Source organism: Scaptodrosophila lebanonensis, unplaced genomic scaffold (genome assembly GCF_003285725.1).
Source record: "Scaptodrosophila lebanonensis strain 11010-0011.00,11010-0021.00 unplaced genomic scaffold, SlebRS2 tig00000089-arrow-pilon, whole genome shotgun sequence".
Taxonomy (NCBI): Eukaryota; Metazoa; Arthropoda; class Insecta; order Diptera; family Drosophilidae; genus Scaptodrosophila; species Scaptodrosophila lebanonensis.
In genome coordinates this window covers 2,539,808-2,562,013 of record NW_022060565.1, presented here as the reverse complement: position 1 = coordinate 2,562,013, position 22,206 = coordinate 2,539,808, and the positions used below count along the sequence as shown (strand labels likewise).

The following is a 22,206-nucleotide window of genomic DNA, read 5'->3' as shown; positions in this document are numbered from 1 at the left end:
AATATTACATTTGCGCTGGACGAGTGGTCGGCTAGGGAAACGTGTTTCATTTTATTTTTATTTCTGTTGGCGTTGGTGTTGTTGTTTCTTCTTTTAAATCTATCCTTGTAAATGCGACGTGCACTTCAGCGGAACTGCGATTTAATATATGCATTGCACACTTCATTATTTAATCAAAAATGCGACTGCACGCACAAACAAATCTACACTCACACACACACACACACAGTAACAAGCGGGCAGGTAAGCAACAACAACAGCAGCAATAGCATCAAGTACCGAGAAAATGCACACAAAATGGCGACTGCGTAAAAATTTATTTAATTAATTAATTTCCATTAAAAATACGACAAAGAACAGCAAATGGCCGAGCGTTGCTGATGTCGCCACTGCCAGCGCTACCACCATCACCACCACCATCGCCACCGCCATTGCCACCGTCGCTTACGTAGTCGACATAGTTGCAAAAAGGACAACGCAGCATCCTCGATGGCTGTTAGAGAAACAACAACAGCAGCTGCTGTCAGGCAGCCTGTCATTTACAATTTTAATCTCGTTGTGCAGCTTAGCTTAAGTTGGCTCTGGATAATGAGCACTCTTCTGCCATGTGGGATGGGGCGATGCGGAAGGAAAGGGGAAGGCCGCTTACAGGTGCGGCAGCTCGTGGTGGGCCTGCAATTAAGCGGGCGCGCATGCACAGAGCGCTTTGGCAGCCAAAGCGCTGGACACAGGACGCACGACTCAGCCAATCCTTGCGCGCGCACAAAATTTCATGGCTAATAAATCACTTTTAATATTAATAAAACATAAATCATTGCGACTAAAAACTTGACACAACTTGGAGGCACCTCAAGACAGTGGCTGGAGCAGAGGTGGCTGCAGAGGCGAAGGCGAAGGCAGGTGGTGTTGCAGTAGTTTGCCTTTTGTTACCGCCACTGTTGAGCGCGATAAAAACTTTTTCACACGACAAATCCTCGATGCCGTGTAGTTAAAGTTATAGAAAATGCGGGTGCAGACACTGACACTCAAACAGCGAGTTCAGGTACACCCCATCCCCATCCACATCCACATCCCCCTCCGCCTCCGTTCAAAGAAAGGCGAGCTCTAAAGTGAAATGTTGTTAAGGAAAAGAAAAGAGAAGCAAGGAATGGAGAGGAACAAGAAAACTGCATGAGCCGAAGAATGAACTGAACCGAGCTGAAGTGAAGCGTTGAACAGGAAATGCCACAAGGCACACGCACACGCGTGCAGGCAGGCAGGCAGGCAGGCAGGCATACAGGATGTGGCCAAGAAAATTGCAGTCAGCTCAAAGCCCAGGCCGCGCCAAAGAGATGGCAAGCGGCCGCGCAAATAAAGCAACGGAAATGCAATTTTCGTGCGTCACGCGCGATATTGTGTGTCAGTGTGTTGGAGTGTGTGTGCGTCTACATGTAGGTGTGTGTATGTGTGTGTTATTTACTTTTGCACTATTTTCAGTTTGATGCGCAATTTTCACTCACTTAGAGCAAGTCAGGGGCACATTCTTTGGCATGTCCATCATGAGTGTCAAACTTGCCAGCATTTCAAAAAGAATTTACCTTTTCAGCCCAATTGCCACCGACACATTCCACTAAATGTTAGATCACTTTTACAATAATTGAAGAAGAAAAAAAATACACAAACAAAAAACAAAAAAATATTCTTATACTTTTCACTGCTCAAGAATAATAGGCGAGTTAAATAACAACTAAATCAACATATAATCACAACATTTTTGGCAAACGCTCAGCTAATCACTTGTTTCTACAATTTTTCGTTGATTTCTTCAAAGCACTTTGAGCGTTTTTCGAATTGGCTTTGCTCTGTTTTTTGAACTCTTAACGGTTCGTTCGATGTTCTCGGTACTAGTGTGCGTGACTTGGCGCAAAACCCAACCGACGCGTTCGAAAGTTGCCCGAGCACTGAACGTACGAGCAGCAAGCAGTACAGAGGCACTGGCACTGGCGCTGGCGCTGGCACTGGCACTGGCACAGTACCTAACACAACACACATTGCCCATCACACTCGGCTGACGGCACGAACTGGCCGTGCTGGAGACCGAATGGGGCCGAGTCTCCACCGAATGTCTTCCTTCAAGTGTTGCGTTGTGCTGCTTCGTGTTGGCCTCAGCAACATTGTTGACACCATGGCCATCAGCTCGTGAAATATTGCTGTTGTTATTGTGTGCATGTTGCTAGCAACATTGTGCTCCGAATCGCTTATTCATGACTCACGATTGAACCAATTAAGCTTTAATTGTTAATCTATGATCTTTATTATTATATAGTACACCCAGTTCCAGTTTACAAATTCAATTCAATTCCAGCATCTTTTGGCAACTGCTCTACAATAGGCCAGAAGGCATGCAAAGGCGACCAGAGCAATAAATTCCATGAATCGGACTCGGTTTTTGAGGTCACTATTCAGGGCTTACAAATTTGTGCAATGTAAGAGATCCATCATGGAAACAAACGCGATGGAAATTAAAGCTATGGAAAAATTACTTTAATATATCTTATTTGTTATATTATTACACAAGAGTATATTAGGTTTGCGCGAGCTGAAAATGCAATAGGCAGAAGGAGGCGTGGCAGACCCCACAAAGTATATATATTCTTGATCAGCATGACAAGACGAGTCGATCTAGCCCTGACTATTTGAGCTAAAAACACCAAATTTTGCGCAAAGATGCCTAATTTATATATAATGCTATCATATTTTAATATGAGTTTAGTAATGTGGATTGGCGGGTTTGTAATGTGTAGCGGGGTTTATTTGTGGGAGATATTAAATAACTAATAAACAATAATTGTTTAAAAGAAGATACCCGTAATTCTCAATACTAATTGGGAATAATCAAATAAATTATTTCTAAGAGTATTTATATATTTATGTATGTATATATATTTATATATTTAGGTATGTATATTTCTGGGAAGACAATTTTCAAATTGCATATTTAATAAAAATTCTGCTCAAACTTAGTGTAATATGTATACCATCCGGGAAGAAAACTCTGAATTGGCACGAAGTATGTATGTGTGTAAATGTTTATTTTGTAAAATTATAAATTATTTATTTTGTAAATATATAAAATTATAATAAATAATAATGACTAATTTGATAAAAAAGTTGTATAATAAAATTGTGTTTAAATAGAATAAAAATTCGGATTGCACCATTTTAGGATGTAATTATGGCGTAAGTTGTTAATTGGAACTGCATGTGTTTGTGTGTGTGTGTGTGTGTTTAAATAAATAAATATAATAAAATCGAAGAGTGTATAGTAGCTGTTGGTTAGCTAGAAATCGGAATACATGCTTATCACATTCCTTATAAATGCTGTTATCTGTTTTGCACAAGCCATTACCACGTCGTTGGCCGGGCCAGGATGCAGACACATAAGGTCTGTCAAGGCCCCAAGCTCGAGCTCCAGACAACGCTTGACGATACTGATTTGGGTCACCAATGGCTGAAGATAGCCACAATTTCTTTGCTCCCTTAGGTAGTTCTGGTGTGCCTCCAACAGGACCTGGACAAGAGACTCCAGCACGCATATCTTGAAGACTATCATGTTGGGCTGCTTGCGCAGGGCTTCGGCTTGAATCTGCAGTAAACGTTCCTCATCAGAAACCGCATATTGCTCTTGCTGCTGCTGGAGTTGCTGTTGTCCCAAGTTCGGGGCTTGGAGCTGGGCTGCATGGGCTGCATAGGGTGCATGGGGTGGCCGCCCTTCTTCAGACAGCTTATACATTTGGTCCAGGTGCAACTGCTTCTCCAACTCCTGCACATCAATGAATTGCGGCTGTCTTGGAATGAAACATCCGTTGCGTCCTTTGCCGATGCCTGCTCCGGCGTTTTCAGTGTCCATGGCTTCTCTGATGCCTCCATCGGAACCACCGCCAATTTCGCCGCTGATGCCGTCGTTGAATCTTCCACCAGCAGTGGTCGGTGGTTGCAGTGGTTCATGAACCCCATGAGGTGGCCATTGGCTAAATACAGGTGCAGTTTCTGGCTGCAGCTGTGGTGCCCCATTCAAATGGTGCTTGTATGGCACATGAGGGGCGTAGCAGTGTGCCTGCAACATGGGCTGATCTTGTGGTGGCAGTCCATGCCTATTGGGATTATAAGCTGGATTGCCGAAGAATACTGGTGGAACTGGCACAAAGTAAGAAGCCATCGGTGATGCTGGCGGTGATGCTCTGAATGCGTTTATGTTATACAGTGGCAGAGCCTGTGGCAATTGTTGTTGAAAGTTTAGTTGCACCATGGTTGGATACATGTAGGTGCCTCGAGAAAGGTAGTTGTGCGTATAGTGGGGGAGTGGTGGGAAGCCCGGTGGCGGTGGCAGAAAATTATGACACCGCTGCCTACGAGCGTCAAATTAGATACATACGTAGGTCAGGAAAACAATTAATTAGAACATACGATCTACTTACTTTTGAGGTTGACGTGGTGGGCGAGACATTTTCTTGCTTTTGTGCCAACCCATTAGCCAATTTGCTCAATAAAATATATATGTATATTAATGCAATTTTTCGCAAAGTGCGTCCGTTTGTGGTAACACGTGCAAGCAAAAAGGGCCAGTGTTGAGAAGTGTTGCAGTAGTGCTTGTCGTAGTTGTAACTACTCGGTGTAATCCACCTATCGGTCACTTGTTACGACTGTGACAAACAATATGTTTGTTTCAAAATACGCAGAACATTTATGTTGCTTTCATCATCGCTTACATTTGGAAATAAGTAAATGTGATAGGGTACAAAATCTTTTGTCTTGGGTCACCTGTGAACGATGCTCGATACTTTGCTACCGCTATTCTAATTGGAATTTTGTCAAAACAAATAGCGTGGCCACGTAGTTTTCATCTAAAAAGAAAGAAGAAGACGCTTGCTTAGGTTGATAACTTGCTATGGACAGACAAAATTAAGAACCGAACTGGTGCGAAATGAAGTGGAAAGCGATCTAAACGTACTATCCACAACGCCCTCGCATAATTACAGCTGAAAGCGTTGGTTACACTTCCAAATTGGTACTCTTCAAATGGTGTCTAGCGATATGTACTTAATATGATTAAACATATATTTGTGAAAGATGGAGGCAACCACACTGCACACTCTTACACTCTTACTATATACCACAAACCTTTTTTGCATACCAACAATCTGTCCACCCACACCCACACCCACACCTCCACCTTCTTCAATCACAACCAAATTGCTGTTGCAAATATAATTAAAAGCGTGCTGCGCTGCAACTAAATAACTAAAATAACTGCGGCTTGTGCAATCAAAGTCACTTTGCTTGAAAATTCACTTATTTTCGTAGAGGCGCCCAAATCGGGACAACTCCCCAACTCCCTAAACGACAACAGCAACAACAACAGGAAAATACATACATATATACATATGTATGTACAAGCTGTTAAACCAACAACAAGAACAGGTAAAAGAACATGAATAACAAGAAGAAGATGAGGGAAGATGAGGCAGAAGAAGAAGAAGTGAAGAAGTGAAGAAAGCAACACCACCACTTACGCAAATCAAGCAAACCAATAAAGTCAAAGGCACCAACACTTAGTGCGTTCTGCTTCAGCTCCAGCTCCAGCTTCAGCTCCAGCTCCAAAGTCAGCTTGAGAGCCAGTTCTAGACTACTCTGCTGTGCCTAGCATATATAGTACATACATACATATATACATACATATTTACATACTATGTACATAGGTTAGAACATACGAGTAAGTAAGTTGCCTGCTCGCTTACCGTTCGAGCTGCGTTTGTGGGTGAAAAGCACTTTTGACGCTTGTTTTAATGAAATTCATTGCGTCAACGTCAACGTCAACGTCGACGTTGAATTCGCTGCCGGCGTCACTGGCAACCTTTTACCAAATGAACACAAAATTTTCGTCAATGTGAAGAAGAACGCCACAGAACCCACTTTCATGCTCCATAAGTAAATTCATTTCGCCGCCCGCCCCGCGTTGATTTTAATGAAATGTCATCAACTTTGAGGTGTTTATTGCGCTGACAAGCCAAGCGGACGGACGGGCAGGCGGTCGGGCGGTCGGGTGGTCGACAGAGGCATCTTTATACACATCCACATCGACAGCAGCAACGACACACAAAAACCCTTTGAGCAGCAGCCCCGTAAAGTAATCTTTGAGTCTTACTGTCAACCATACTCATCTTTGCCACATTACGTTGGGTTTTTTTGTTGTTGTTGCTGTTGTTGTTGTTGTGGTGCTGCTACCAGCCTCCGCTTCGGATTGGGATTGGGCTTGGGTGGCATGGCATGTGGCAGGTGGCTGGTGGCTGTTGGCTGGTGGCAGGTGTCGGTCGTGTGTGTTGGGATTTTCATTTGAAAAGTTGCCTGTGGGGCGCAATAGAAAAGCAGCAAGCATTTTCATGTATCATAAATTGTCTTCCACTTAAAAAGTGATTACGTGTACGGAGCGGAGCGGAGCGGAGCGAAGCGAAGCGCACCCGCAACCTGACAGTCCCCTAACAGCCCGCAACCTTTGGCGCATCGAAGGCGCAGCAATTTATAGAGCTCGGCAGGCACTTTAGATAAACAATTTTCGTACAAGTTGTTAACTTTTACGATGACTCATTAATTTTCTAAATTTTAGTTTTATTTATATTGGTGATACACATACTAAGTACATATGTATATGTTTCTATATATGTATACTACATACATATACTCTCTTAGAGGCAGCTGCCTGTTTGTCATCTTGCGACCCTTTCTCTTGGCGGGGCCAACGCCAACGCCTCGTGTTAAACTAGTTTTGCTGAATTGTTGTTTGGCCAAAGTTGTTTGTCGATTTTAATGATGTGGCACTATGCAAAGCATTAGAATTTAATGCCCCTATCCTTCCACACCCGATCCCTTCCCTTTTCTAACAAACCTCCCTCTCCCTCGCCAGCGCCACAACCATCGCCACATTCGCACACAAAACAAACAAACAGACAGACAAAAGCATTTTCACTGCTTTTGTTTCCCCAAAAATCATAAAGTCTGTAACTGTAACTTTTTGCATCAGTCCGTGTAGTATGTATGATTATTTGTGTAGGAATGTGTACTTTTTGTTACACACAAAGCACACGGTTATGGATCACTAAATACTGTGTCACAATTTCCGAATGTGCAGCACCTCGTATCACGAACAACAACAATGCTAATAGTGTGGAAAGAATGGCTTATAAATCCAAATCATGTGTGACTAAGAAGTGCATATAAATTGTGAATTCATTTCACTTACTATACAGCTGAAATATAGCAGTAAACTGTAAGAGAAAGAAGGCTGCCCTTTTAGCACCTTTCTACTTAGAGTCCACATTTGAAAGCTCAAAGAATTAGTATTTTGTTACTTATACTAGCCTGAGCTTAATTGGTTTCACTTACAGCTCTTGTGTTGTTAAAAACATGTTGTATTGTACGACTACGTGTTGAAGACTGCAAATATATAAATAACTTGCTCGAATCTCAATGAATTCAACATACCAATTGGGTATTCTTCCTTATTGGTGGAGTTGAAAGCTACCAAACAATTTATTGGAGGAGCGTTGCAGTCTGCTCTCGAAATAAGTACGAATTTTCCATTACTTTCTGTACAAATAAAAACATATTACAGGAAAAAAACCGCCGTATTTAAGTAGAGTACATTTGTACTCAATTGAATATCAAATTGGTCTTAGTCGTCTCCATATATATTTAGATCAGGGACTGGCCAACTCTCGTATTATAATTATTTTGAAAGTAAAATTTGAAACAATATTAATCGAACTTACATTTGAGAAAATACTTCTAATACAATTTTGTGGATATTTCAGTTCATCATGTTGGTTTCGTTTTATAACAATCTATCATTTACTTTGCACTCATCTCAATTGTCATTTGGTTAGAATTTTCAACTCGGATTTTTTCATAATTCACCGATAGCTCAACACGTATACACGTCTACAAGTCTACATTGAATATACATTGAATTTAACATTTAAAAAACCAAACAGTTTTCTGTGCAACAGCCCATCTAATTGAAAAAATGGATCGCGTAAACAAGAAACAGAACAAACCAATACCAACCATCCCTCGTCCTTCCCAAGGAGCCATGACTGCAGCTCGCACCGCGGCTGCCAGTTCCGAGCCACAATCGCGCTCAAGGGCAACAGTGATGACGCCAAATGCAGCCTTAGCTGCTAGATCATCAGCTGGAGGCCAAGGTGCCGGGCCGAGTGGAGCACCCGCTGGTGCTGCCAACAAAGGAGGACGTGGCTCGAACACCCTGAAGGGGATCGAGCGCTTGCGAGAGGCCCGTGAACAGCGCCGCTCTGAGATGGAGGCCTCGCGCCTGGAAAAGAAGGCGTTGATGGACAAGGATCCGGGCAATCCCAACTGGGAATTCCGCTACTTGATAGAACAGGAGCGCAAGATATTGCAGCTCTCACCCATCCGCACATTCGAGAGGGGCTACATGCGGAATGAACAAATCATTGTGTGTGTGCGCAAGCGCCCGATAAACGAGCGCGAGCTGGCCAACAAGGAAACGGACGTACTGTCCGTGCCCAGTGCGGACAGACTGATCCTTCATCAGCCGCGTGCCAAGGTTGACACAACCAAGTATATTGAGAACTATAGCTTCCAGTTCGACTTTGCTTTCGACGAGGAGGTCCCCAATGAATTGATCTACAAGTACACATGCGTGCCATTAATCCACAGTGCTTTCCAGGGCGGTAACGCCACCTGTTTCGCCTACGGCCAGACCGGGTCAGGAAAAACATTCATAATGACAGGTGGCGGCCGCCCTGGTGCTGTAAAAATGAAAGGCATCTTTGCTCTAGCAGCGTATGACATTTTTGGCTTGCTACCTAGCAAAGAGATAGCTGAACATGGCCTGAGCGTGTCCTGTAGCTATTTTGAGATCTACGGCGTCAAGGTCTACGACCTGATGAGCTCCAAGAAGCCGGAACTCAAGATGGTGGAAGACAGCAACCAGGCCGTACAACTGCTGGGATTAACGGAGACGCCGGTGCATTCTGTGGACGATGTTCTGAACTTGATTGCCTTTGGCGACAACAATCGCATGATGGGCCAAACTGCGGTGAACGCGATCTCCTCACGCTCCCATGCCGTTTTCCAGATAAAGCTGATCAAGGCGGACGGTACCACGGTACACGGCATGTGCTCCTTCATTGACTTGGCGGGCAATGAGCGCGGAATCGACAACGCTGCGGCGGATAGGAGTACACGATTGGAGAGCGCAGACATTAACAAGTCGTTGCTTGCGCTCAAGGAGTGCATTCGCGGCCTGGTGCGCCAGACACCGCATCTGCCATTCCGCGACTCAAAGCTCACCCAGATACTACGGGATTCATTTGTCGGCAGCAAGAAGAATCGCACCTGCATGATCGCAATGCTCTCTCCTGGTCATCAATCCTGCGAGCATACGTTGAACACCCTACGCTACGCTGAAGCTGTCAAAGGACTGGGCGCGAAGAGGGACGCACTGGAGAAGAGGACGAGCTCGGTGACGAAGGGAAAGCGAAACTAATTGTCCCAGTTACGCCATTTAAACACTCACTCATACACAAAAAACACTAGAATGCTAAACTTTCCACTGTTTTTGGACACTGCTAATCAAAATTTTGTTGAGCCCATCGTACACAACTCGAGTTACGAGTAGGATTCGATACAAGAATAGTTGTACACAACTTTCTAGTGGATCTCTGGACCTACTATGAAGTGACATGACAACGCCACTCAGGTCACGTAATCCTGTAACCTGCGAATACCCATGAAGGCACATGATAAGGCCTCTAATGTCAGATGCCTCTGTGTTTTGTTGAGTGTGCGTTTTTTAATATGATAAATATATACATACTTGTGTTTTCGAAACAGTTTGTGATTTGCTTTCTACTTATTTAAAAGCTGTTGTTGTTTTGTAAAAGTCCTTTACTGAATTCGGTACAATTGAAGAATTTCTTCTTGCTTCTATTTTGCTTTTATTTCGTTATTTCTTTGTTTCAACGAAGTGCACTATAAGTATGTTTTAAGAATTGAATGGCCCATATTCCAGGTTCTATACACGTCTTCAGTATGCCATGGCCTGAAATATTGCTCATACGTTTAAAGTCCTAATACTAATATTAAAAAACTAATAAGCAGACCATTACATATAAATTGTCCATTATTGGGATAGTTCTTAGTATTGTGTTTCTCCACAATTTATTGTTGGGAACGTATGTTTCTCTGCCATTTTGAATAGTCTAAGTAAATCAGTTCTTTGTAAAAGAAAAATACACATTTTGCAAGACACAAAATAGGGGTTTTTGAAATATAAAAGTTGTGATTATTATATTTTTAATTATTACATTTAGGTTGTTCAATACTTACTTGATAAACACTTTAAATACATATGAATCTGAAAAGCACAAGGGTATATTGTTATGTGTAATTTGTAATATCCAGAAGGACGAATTGGTTTAGGTATATCTATATATGATCAGCGATGTTTCTCTATCGATTTGTCTGTTTCAATCACTACTCCTTCCACTGTTTGACAGCTTCTTTTTGAAAGCGCGATTAAAAAACTAAATCATATATCTGTTATACATTATTTAAAATTATTTTCCTTATTTACATAGCGATATGGAATTCAAATTGGATATTGAGAATGTTGTAGTCATATACGATGGTAGTCGATAAAATAATGAAAATATATATTTTTTAAATCATTCTAACAAAGTAGAAGAATAGCCCCATTACAGAGCATTAAGTAATTAATTTTAATAGATTCAATTTAAGGTCGTTCCGGGGACATTAAAAAAAAAATAATTACCTGCATATCCCCATATATTTCACATAAAGAATTGCTGCAACATTGGCGACAGACGTCGTTCGAGTAATCAGCTTGTCGTTGGTAAGCGGCTTGCATCGAATGCAATAATAATAGCAACAACAACAAGAAAAGTCATAACAACAATAGCAAATCAAATTGCAAGGGTCGTTGGCAGAGCCCTAATGTGAATTGTTATGTATGTGTGTGTGTGTGTGTGTGTGTGAATATTTTGCCACAAGACACAAAAACAATGAAAACTTTTGATGTAAGTTGTAAATATTTGACACACAACACATTTATAGTTGAATGTGCGCGAGTGTGTGTGTATGTGTGTGTGTGGGTGTGTGTGTGTGGGTGTGGGTGTTGGTGTTGTTGAACAAATCGCTACAAAATGTAACTACTTAACAGCGTCAACATTGACTGCTCGTTGGCGTCGAGTCGAGTCGAGTCGAGTCGAGTCGAGTCGGGCCCTCGGCATAATGATTGTCAGTCAGGCCAAGCGCTTGGCAAATTAAGGAATTCCACTGAGTGCAGAGAACAAACCAAAAAGCGGCAAGTCACGCAACAATAATTTGCCCACCGAACGCCCGCCTCCAATCCCCAACCCCCCCCCCCCCCCCACCCCTTAATCCAGCAATCTCAACACGCTTGCTGGTCAAACGTCATTGGCCCCCTCTAGACCCCTCTTTGCCAAATGCCAGCGCCTGTCTATCAATGAATTTTTACAGAGTACATACATACGCACATACATATATACATATATATACATGTAGTGGTGTAGGACTATGCCGTACTTTATTATTTCTTATTGAATAATTATGGGTCATTTGTACGCGTGGGCGTTGCGGAGGCGGGGCGTGGCAGTGCAGCCAGCGACAGCTGCGATAGCATCACACAGCACGCCATATCCACCCCCCATCCCCCCACCTCCTGCTCTGCTCTCCTCTCCTCCTTTCTCCCGCCCAATCGTGGCTGGTTTCTATCGGCGTCGCCACTGCCACCCAAGCGTCGCTTCACGTGCTTATCTTGTTTCCGTTACTTCATTTAAAAGTTAATGACTGCTTTTAATGTGCGCCTCCCTTCCTCCCTTCCTGGCTGACACGACCCCGACGTCAATCCGACACGATGGCCGCTACTTCAGCTTCCTGACACTTATCGAGGTGGTCGCTGCTTGCTGCTCGCTGTGCGCTGTTTTTGTCACCCAGCTGGCCACCCAGCTGGCCAAATTGATTAGGTTTTAAAAAAATCATTGCATACATTAGGGCGTATCAACTTTGGCATTGCTGGCCTGGCTGTCTGCCTAGCCGGCCCGTCAGGCCCGTCTGGCCCGTCTGGCTTGGCTGCCCCAACTGGCCATTAAAAGCGAAAATGTTTTACAAATTGAAAGTCACGCAACAATTGACCAGCCGGCCGCATGCCGAGGGGGTTCCCCCACCCCCCCTTGCCCAACCATGTAACCACCTCTAGAGCCAACAACAGAAGGAACGAAGCAACAATGTTGTGGTCACCTTTTGTGGCAGCGTGCTGGCATTTGACGCTCTTTGGCGGTTATGGAGTGGGCCGGCTCTGGGGCTGGTTCTGGGCCTGGTACTGGGGCTGGAGTAATGGGGGGCGTGGTGCCAAATCGCATTAATGTCAGTTGTCTCGCCTGCTTGCAGCTATTAACGGAAAATGTTATTGAATCATTAACACCTTGAACGCTCTACACGGCTCTGCTCTGCTCTGCTCTGGCCAGACGTCAGCCTCGGCGCATGAATAATGCCATAAAGTTTATTAGAAGTCACTCAGTGGCAGCGGATGTGCGAGTTTATTACCAACTGTAACGACCTGCATGCCACGTTTTGTGTTGCTTTTAGCTTCTTTTTTAAATTGTTGACTTCTGCTTTTGAAACTAGTCGAGTGTCTGAGGAGTGAAGGAGCAGTGGAAGGAGTGGACCAACTAACTCGTGCAGTATAGCGATCATTTAAAGAAGCCCATGCTGGTTGGCGGGGGGCATACACCATTTACACTTATAAAATATGCACGAGTCGCGTGCTCGCTTTCAATAAATATCACAAAGTACCAATAAGGAGCAGCGCTAAATGCTGGAACGGCAAAAACTCTGCCAGAAATGCCTAAAACCAACTGCAAAAGAAATGAACAGAAGAGCTAGAGAAACCAACAGCGGGTGGTGCTCGTAATGGGTCAGCGAGCTTTGACAGCAGTAACGGTAAAAGGAACGGCACTTAAGTGACCCCAAGGAGTCGAGCACTTTTATTGAACCCGAATGTAACGCTTTAAGTGGGCCAGCAGTCGGGCTTAGTCGGGCGATGCAAACATTTAAAGTCTAGACACTGAATGAAACAAATCCGTGTTCAATTTTAAGGAAGGGGCGGAATAATGCGAAGATTAGTTAACTATGCTAATTCGTAATGTTTATCTATGGGCATTTTATTAATAAACTAGTTTAATGGACAACAATTTAAAGCTAGCTGAAAAGACCATTAACACAATTCATATTTTGGGGCTCGATGTTTTATTCAAGTAATGTTATACGTAAAGGGCTTTTTATGTTGGAATATTCCATGCGAACTTTGGGACTCTACTTTTGAAGTCTGAAGGACAAACTTTTCTTCAAAATAAATAGCCCTCTACATTTTTTTCACTGATGAAGAAGTACTAGAATTTCTAGAACAGATTGAACTATAGGATTCTACTTTTGAAGTCTGAAGGACAAACTTTTCTTCAAAATAAATAGCCCTCCACATTTTTTTCACTGATGAAGAAGTACTAGAATTTCTAGAACAGATTGAACTATAGGATTCTACTTTTGAAGTCTGAAGGACAAACTTTTCTTCAAAATAAATAGCCCTCTACATTTTTTTCACTGATGAAGAGGTACTAGAATTTCTAGAACAGATTGAACTATAGGATTCTACTTTTGAAGTCTGAAGGACAAACTTTTCTTCAAAATAAATAGCCCTCTACATTTTTTTCACTGATGAAGAAGTACTAGAATTTCTAGAACAGATTGAACTATAGGATTCTACTTTTGAAGTCTGAAGGACAAACTTTTCTTCAAAATAAATAGCCCTCTAAATTTTTTTCACTGATGAAGAAGTACTAGAATTTCTACAACAGATTGAACTATAGGATTCTACTTTTGAAGTCTGAAGGACAAACTTTTCTTCAAAATAAATAGCACTCTACATTTTTTTCACTGATGAAGAAGTACTAGAATTTCTAGAACAGATTGAACTATAGGATTCTACTTTTGAAGTCTGAAGGACAAACTTTTCTTCAAAATAAATAGCCCTCTACATTTTTTTCACTGATGAAGAAGTACTAGAATTTCTAGAACAGATTGAACTATAGGATTCTACTTTTGAAGTCTGAAGGACAAACTTTTCTTCAAAATAAATAGCCCTCCACATTTTTTTCACTGATGAAGAAGTACTAGAATTTCTAGAACAGATTGAACTATAGGATTCTACTTTTGAAGTCTGAAGGACAAGCTTTTCTTCAAAATAAATAGCCCTCTACATTTTTTTCACTGATGAAGAAGTACTAGAATTTCTAGAACAGATTGAACTATAGGATTCTACTTTTAAAGTCTGAAGGACAAACTTTTCTTCAAAATAAAGAGCCCTCTACATTTTGTTCACTGCGCAAAAACTACCACAAAGGTCTGAATTATTTGTAATGGAACTGATGACGAGCAGCTGATTCGTCAAGTCGGACTTTGAGAGAATAAAACAAATAAAATGTTGCCTTCATACTTTGCCTAACTTTTTTCCTCCGACTGCTCAAGTTTGGCATTAGGTTTGGCTTGGTTTTCAATCCCCTATTTATTTATTATAAATGAAATAATGATTAGCTACTAACATTGAAAACAATAATTGTTTCAATTCATTTTTTAATGTCCAACACAGCACATCAAGTAGGTAGCCTATTTAAAGGGGTTGTCAGAAGTTCAGAAGGCGGATATATACTATTTAAATACTTGAATATTCATAACTAGGCTATTTCTATGCCCCACTCCGCCATTTTGTACGTTCACACACGAACTGAGATCGAGGGCCAACTGCAAGTACCGCTTAGATAGGCTGTTATCTAACCTTTAACGTTATGTATGTGTATATTTCAACAGCCATTACCATCATAACTGGCCCTCGTCCAAAGGGTAGTGCCACTACCGTGAACGCCTTTCATATTCCCAGCAATTTTTAAGTAGCGAAAAAAGCATTCAGACAGCAGACAGCAGACGACAGACGACAGGCAACGTCGACTGCGGAGATGGTGACGAAGACAGACATGAGAATGTCGGGGGCGATGGGGAGGACGGAAAATATCAAAACAGAGGGCAGGTCAAAGGCTGAGACTTCGTTCCTGAGTCGTCGCCAACGCACGCTTAAGCATAAGTACTTCCGACTTTAAAAGGATGTCACATCCGGTTTCGTTTTTCGAGCGTGAAGCGCAGGGTTTCGACGTGATAAGAACCGCTACCGCGACCGCCATCGCCTCCGTCGTCGTCAGCATCGTCAGCGTCGTCTTCGTCGTCATCGCCACGTTGCTGACGCCAAGCCAGCTAACATGGCGACCACAATTTAAGGTGCAACAGTTTGACAGCCGCTCAACGGTCTCAAGAACCCTTTGAGGGCGAAATAAACGCGACAACGGACACGGCCATGACAACGTTTGTGATACGTGGAGACAGAATTACAGCAACTGCCTGGAAAAAGTTACAAACGAGCTGAGAAGTGGAATCAAAAGATCGTTGGCTGCAGACTGAGTTCCAGGCTTAAGGCCATTAAGTCATTTATGTTTAATGCTGCTTATGTATCCTTCAAACGTTATCATTATTACGATTTTTCTAATACTATACTTATACTTGTATTGTATATGATGAATTGTTCGCAATAATTCGAATCTTTGAATACACTACGTGTATAATGCTGTACGCTAGTATGATATATTTATTTGGAGTGCACTGAGGTCATTCTGATAGCGGATTATTGTACATATCGTACCCTCAGCCGTTCCCCGACTAGTCCTAATCGAATCTATTAAAATCCAAGCAACCATCATCAATCTTACAATCGATTCTCTACTTCCAATCTACGCCAACCCCAACAACACCTGTCCAATCAAATAATTACAATATTTAACTTCACGTGTTGAGCAATTTAAAACATTTCATTTATGGCATTCCATTGCATGAAAGTGCAGCCCTTTTTCGAAACATTTAATCGATTAACGAATTAATAAAGTGGATAACTACATAAGTGACAAGAACTAAAAAATTTCGTGCTAATTACGTTGCTAAAATGAAAATCCAACTTAGAAACTTGATATTCAATGATTATGAACAAGACTTGCTCATGAAATATTAATTAACAATTTATTTTGTTTAAATTTGTTGATTCTTGAATTGTATTTTCAGGCTGAATTTATATGAGAATTAGAATAATATTTAGAAACTTGATATTCAATGATTATGAACAAGACTTGCTCATTCTCGCAGATCAAATATTAATTAACAATTTATTTTGTTTAAATTTGTTGATTCTTGAATTGTATTTTCAGGCTGAATTTATATGAGAATTAGAATAATATTTCAGAATTCATATTAGAAAGTGTTAGATTATTTCTATCTTATTCACTTCTCTCTCATAAATAATATAGGTGCAAACATTCCAAATATTTATGTTTCAAAGGCTGCAAAGCAATTCCGTTTTGTTGTTTTTCATTTATTTATTTTTATCGTAATTTTATACAATTTTGTTCTTCTTCTCTTTAGTAAATAAGTAGTTTGCTTTTAAAAATTGGTCCTTTTTATTTCTAATTGAGTTCCGATAGTTGTTTGTATTCCTAAATTATTTGAAAAGGTTGCTGACGCACTCTTGGGAAGACATCAGCATAGATTTTTGGCTGGGAAGTGTGATATTAGTGTGCTTTTTGAATAGAATTTCGCAATCGGCTGGTTAGTAGATAGGTAGGCTCTGAATAGTACATACAAGTACTATATATACTTTATTATATAGTATGCATGTGCTGCCAAACTTGATGAAGCATCTGCTAAGATAATGAAGATGAGACTGCGAATACAAAGCCTGCCAGCAGATACAATGGCCTGATGCTGACACTTGTATTTAGACATTGCAATAGCAATAGCAATAGCAATAGCAACAACAAACAGGAACTGTAGCATGCGACGACAATAGAAGCTGCTGACAAGGACTACTGCAGTTTGTGCCCGGACTCTTGAGTTGGGGCCATAAAAGTTGACTGGCATAGAAAACCAAGATTGATGAAAAAGCGCCAACAAAAACAATCAAATGTAACCAAAGCATAAAAAAGGGACCCACACGCTTATATCTGCATCTGTATTTATACTTGTATGTATGTACATCTGTCTATGTTTTTGTGTACACACAGACATACTATATACATATACATATAGGTATAGTGCATGCAGAGCTGTATCAGTGACTGTGTGTCTCTGTATTTGTGGCTTCACGAAACGTTGACAATAAGTGAAAAATACAAACCGCCAGCAATGGCAGCGGGTTCTAAAACAATACGTTTGACAAAAGTGGAGTCAACTGCTACATACAAATACACACAGAGAGAGAGAAACACACACACACACACACACACACACACATAGGGAGCAGGACACAGTGACAGAACTGCAGTTACAACTGCAGCTACCACATTGCACAAAGGAGTAGCGCATAATATGTGTAAAGCCAAAAGGATTTGTTATTCGAAACCGAGCGAAAAGATAAATAAACAAAAGCCAGTTCTCGCTGTGTGCCTCCCAACCTGCCCCGTCCTGCTCGGCTCGGCTCTGCTCTGCTCTGCCAAGCGAAACTGAGCTGAGCAGAGCTGTGGCGGGCAGAGCGGTGTTGCTGGGATGGAAAGGAAAGTGCCGCCATTGCTGAGGTTGGGTCTTCGGTTGCTTGGTTGAAGCGGCGACGGTGGACTGAAGGCAGTGGCTGGCAGGCATGCAAGTCAGACAGACAGGCAGACAGAGAGACAGAATGACAGACAAAGGCAAAGGCGGTTCAGCTCCCCCCAGCCCCATCCTGGCCCACTAAGCAGGGTGCGAGCAGAAAAAACCAGAAAAATTTTAATAAGTGCCACAATGGTGTGCAGCAGCAGCAATAATGAATGCCTGCCTGCTGCCCCCTGAATAAAAGTGTGTGTGTGTGTGTGTGTGAGTGTGCAAGTGTAAGTGGTGTGGTGGTCTGCCATTAGAAAACAGCGCAGCAACTGCACGTCAACTGAACCTTTGAATGACATATAAAAAGGCAAAGGAAAATAAAAATTGTTGCATTAAATTGTTGTTACATCACATAGATAGACACACACACACACACAGAGAGAGAGAGAGAGAGAGAGAGACACCCATATGGACACACTCGATGCAGCAACAAAAATAGAAGCAATAACAACAGCAACAAGAAAGGCTTTCATTCGGCAAACTACTATAAAACATATTTAGGCATGCCGCGCTCACCCAAAACTGGGTCGTCATTATTGTTGCTGTTGTCGCCATTCTCATTCAGTGCACAGCAAAAATGGCACACAAACAGCAACAACAACAGCAGCAACGAAAGGAATAAAAGGCTCACCAACAAATGCCAACACAATAATAAAAGCAAATACAAATACAAACACAAATATATATGTACGAGTAAGTATGCAGAGCGACAAAGGCAAGAGGCAGACACTATACGAGTATGTAAGTTTGGGAAAAAGTGCAGCAAACGGAATTGCAAAATGAAAATAAATTGTGCATAGTTTTTAATAACTCACCAAGCATCCACCGACATCTTTCCCACCGATCCCGAGTGCCATGACGACACCTGCAACGCCGGCCTGTTCCTTCGGCCGCATTACACTTTTAGGGCCATCCGAAAATATTTATGGTAGAGAGGCGCGCGAAATAAAATATTCGATCCCAGTCCACCCCGTGTCCATCTTTTGCCAATGTTTTGTCAAATTGGGAACAAGAAGTTTATTTAAAAGGCATCGAGAGCCATTCACTGTTCATCCCCAAAATAGATTCTAAAATCAATCTAACAACCATACACTGATTACTCAATCATTTTGTATACTCAGTACCGAGGAGTCGCTCTCAATAAAAGCCTGTACCCAGGAGTTGAAAGGGTATAAACAGAAAAGTGACGATTGGAACTTTTGAGAAAGAACATCTAGGGCTAATATTTTGGAGCATTATATTAGACTTGTCTTTTCCATATGCAGAACAAGCGCGACTCCAACGTTTTACTTCCTCAGATTTTTTTTTAAAGAAAACGCCTCCACGAAGAATGGTATTTCAATTGTAGATACTAAGAACTTCACTGGTTACAAAAATTTGGGCCACCTAGGACAATTTTATTACCAAACAATTTTATTCGCGAATTAGCTTAAGAATTTTATTTTAAGACTATTGACTAACCGATTAGAAAATATAAACTTGAAGATACTTATAATGAGGTGAAAACCTTTCCTTCTAGTCTATCTTGTAATTTGTATTACAACAATTTTCTTTTTTACCCATAAACCTATAGGAAGAGAAACAGTAACAGAAAATATAAACTATTGTCTAACCGATTAGAAAATATAAACTTGAAGATACTTATACTGAGGTGAAAACCTTTCCTTCTAGTCTATCTTGTAATTTGTATTACAACAATTTTCTTATTTACCCATAAACCTATAGGAAGAGAAACAGTAACAGAAAATATAAACTATTGTCTAACCGATTAGAAAATATAAACTTGAAGATACTTATAATGAGGTGAAAACCTTGCCTTCTAGTCTATCTTGTAATTTGTATTACAACAATTTTCTTATTTACCCATAAACCTATAGGAAGAGAAACAGTAACAGAAAATATAAACTATTGTCTAACCGATTAGAAAATATAAACTTGAAGATACTTATACTGAGGTGAAAACCTTTCCTTCTAGTCTATCTTGTAATTTGTATTACAACAATTTTCTTATTTACCCATAAACCTATAGGAAGAGAAACAGTAACAGAAAATATAAACTATTGTCTAACCGATTAGAAAATATAAACTTGAAGATACTTATAATGAGGTGAAAACCTTGCCTTCTAGTCTATCTTGTAATTTGTATTACAACAATTTTCTTATTTACCCATAAACCTATAGAAAGAGAAACAGTAACAGTAACAGAAAATATAAACTATTGTCTAACCGATTAGAAAATATAAACTTGAAGATACTTATAATGAGGTGAAAACCTTGCCTTCTAGTCTATCTTGTAATTTGTATTACAACAATTTTCTTATTTACCCATAAACTTATAGGAAGAGAAACAGTAACAGAAAATATAAACTATTGTCTAACCGATTAGAAAATATAAACTTGAAGATACTTATAATGAGGTGAAAACCTTGCCTTCTAGTCTATCTTGTAATTTGTATTACAACAATTTTCTTATTTACCCATAAACCTAAAGGAAGAGAAACAGTTATGTACAGACCCATCCATACACCATACTATACATACTCATATAAATTTATATATCTTTGATGACAGACTGGCCACATACATATGAACTGAACTTGATAAAAGAGTCTTTTTCCCACTCCATGTCTGCGCCATCGTTCACATATTTCAAAATTAATTTTTAAAAATAATCCCATTTGAAATGCACTGAAATAATATTATGATTAATATATGAAAAGTGTTCACCGATGAACCGACGACCGCTGGCCAGTAACCAACAACCAACAACCAACAAATGGTCCACCCAGACCGAAGCAAACACACACACACACACATACACACACACACACACACACACCCACAATCCACATTTGCATTCACACTTCCACAAATGCGTACACATGTTAACTGTTTGTAAACAGATCCGCGTTGTTTGTTAATTTTGTAAAATTATACAATTTAATTGCAGCTCTGGGCGGGAAAAATACAAATGTGACCGAAAATGAAATCAAACACAAACAACAGCAACAACAACTGTCATGCTGTTGCGAAAGTGAAATTGTTGTTGTTGTTGTTGTTGTTGTTGTTGTTGTATTTGCCGTTAATATTGACCAACAAGTTTACTTTTGCGGCCGGCTGAACATTGGCAACCAATGGGACAGCCGCTTATCGTTGATTCAGTGCGGCGGCTGCTGGATTCAGGTTATACAAGTACACACTACACAGACTGTATGCTGCCTGCTGCATGCTACATGGTGCATGCTGCATGCTGCGTGCAGCACGTTGTAGACTCCACCACAGTGTCCTCAGATTGCAGTCCAATGCAACAATATTGCCATTGATTGTGCGTACTAATGATGCACACTCGCATTCGCTTCAAATTAAATTAATGTGCCATTTTCGTCTTTTAGTCCCTGTTGCCATTTTGAGGTCCCGTTCTCCGTTCCCCGTTCTCCGTTCGCTTCCGTTTCCGCTGTGACGGCTGCTGTTGTTGCCGCAATGGCTGATGAATTAAGTTTAATTAGGTGCGCGTAATTAGAATGACCGCTAGTTTCGAATGGACTTTGCATTTGCATTTGGATTATGACGCTAACGCAAAAAGCCAATACCCCGCGAACCTTTTCGGATTCACATTATTCACTCCTGCGGTTCCGCATCTGTATGTGTGTGTGTATGTGCGTGGAAATGGATTCAAGCAGATCCTGCCTATGTTGCCACAACCTGAGCTCTCTCTAGTGCTTTCATAGTTACATTCAAAACTCACATATTAAGCCGAGAATGCATCTCCAAGTCTCCAAGTTTCAAAGCAACTGTGTTTCAGTAGTTTTTCAAATATAAATGCCATTCAACGTCTTCAGTTAAAATTTAGAATATACTTGGAAGATAAAGAAGGGACCTACACGAGAAAAAGAAACAATATGTTGCTCTATATTCGAAGATTGCATTTTTTTAAACATATGGATATATAGCATAAGAAACCGTTTTTTTTTTTTATATGCAGATATTGACTTAATAATACAGCTATATCTGTCCATTATTTAAATTTGTGGGGCCTGATTTTGGGATACAAGAAATAATTAGAAACAGATTTCAGTAGACTTACTCGACTGCTGATGTTACAATAAATGCAATCATAGCGCAGAACTAAATTCAATCACACGACCAATACTTTGTGTTGTCTTTTTTACGATATCTCTTTTAATTGACAATAAAAACGGGCATTGAATTAAAAAGTCGAAGAGTGCAGTGATGGTTTTCACATTTATTGCACACTTAAAAGTGATATTCGTGAAAATTATTAAATTGCTATTGGACGACCGTTTTCAGTAGTGGACAAATAATATTGAATTGTTTTTATCGAGATATCTTTTTCCTTGTAAGAAA

At 40.8% G+C, this 22,206-nt stretch overlaps 1 protein-coding gene across 1 annotated transcript; it reads left to right on the top strand.

The window, feature by feature from the left end:
- The first annotated feature begins 8,059 nt into the window (after positions 1 to 8,059).
- On the top strand, positions 8,060 to 9,565 carry LOC115626971 (kinesin-like protein Klp10A). The gene has a single exon (XM_030522486.1). The coding sequence runs from the start codon at positions 8,060 to 8,062 to the stop codon at positions 9,563 to 9,565; it is 1,506 nt and encodes a 501-aa protein (XP_030378346.1).
- Positions 9,566 to 22,206: the final 12,641 nt, after the last annotated feature.

What these genes read in the sequence shown, in the direction of transcription:
- LOC115626971 (XM_030522486.1), top strand. Translation starts at nt 8,060, where the DNA reads ATGGATCGCGTAAACAAGAAACAGAACAAACCAATACCAACCATCCCT.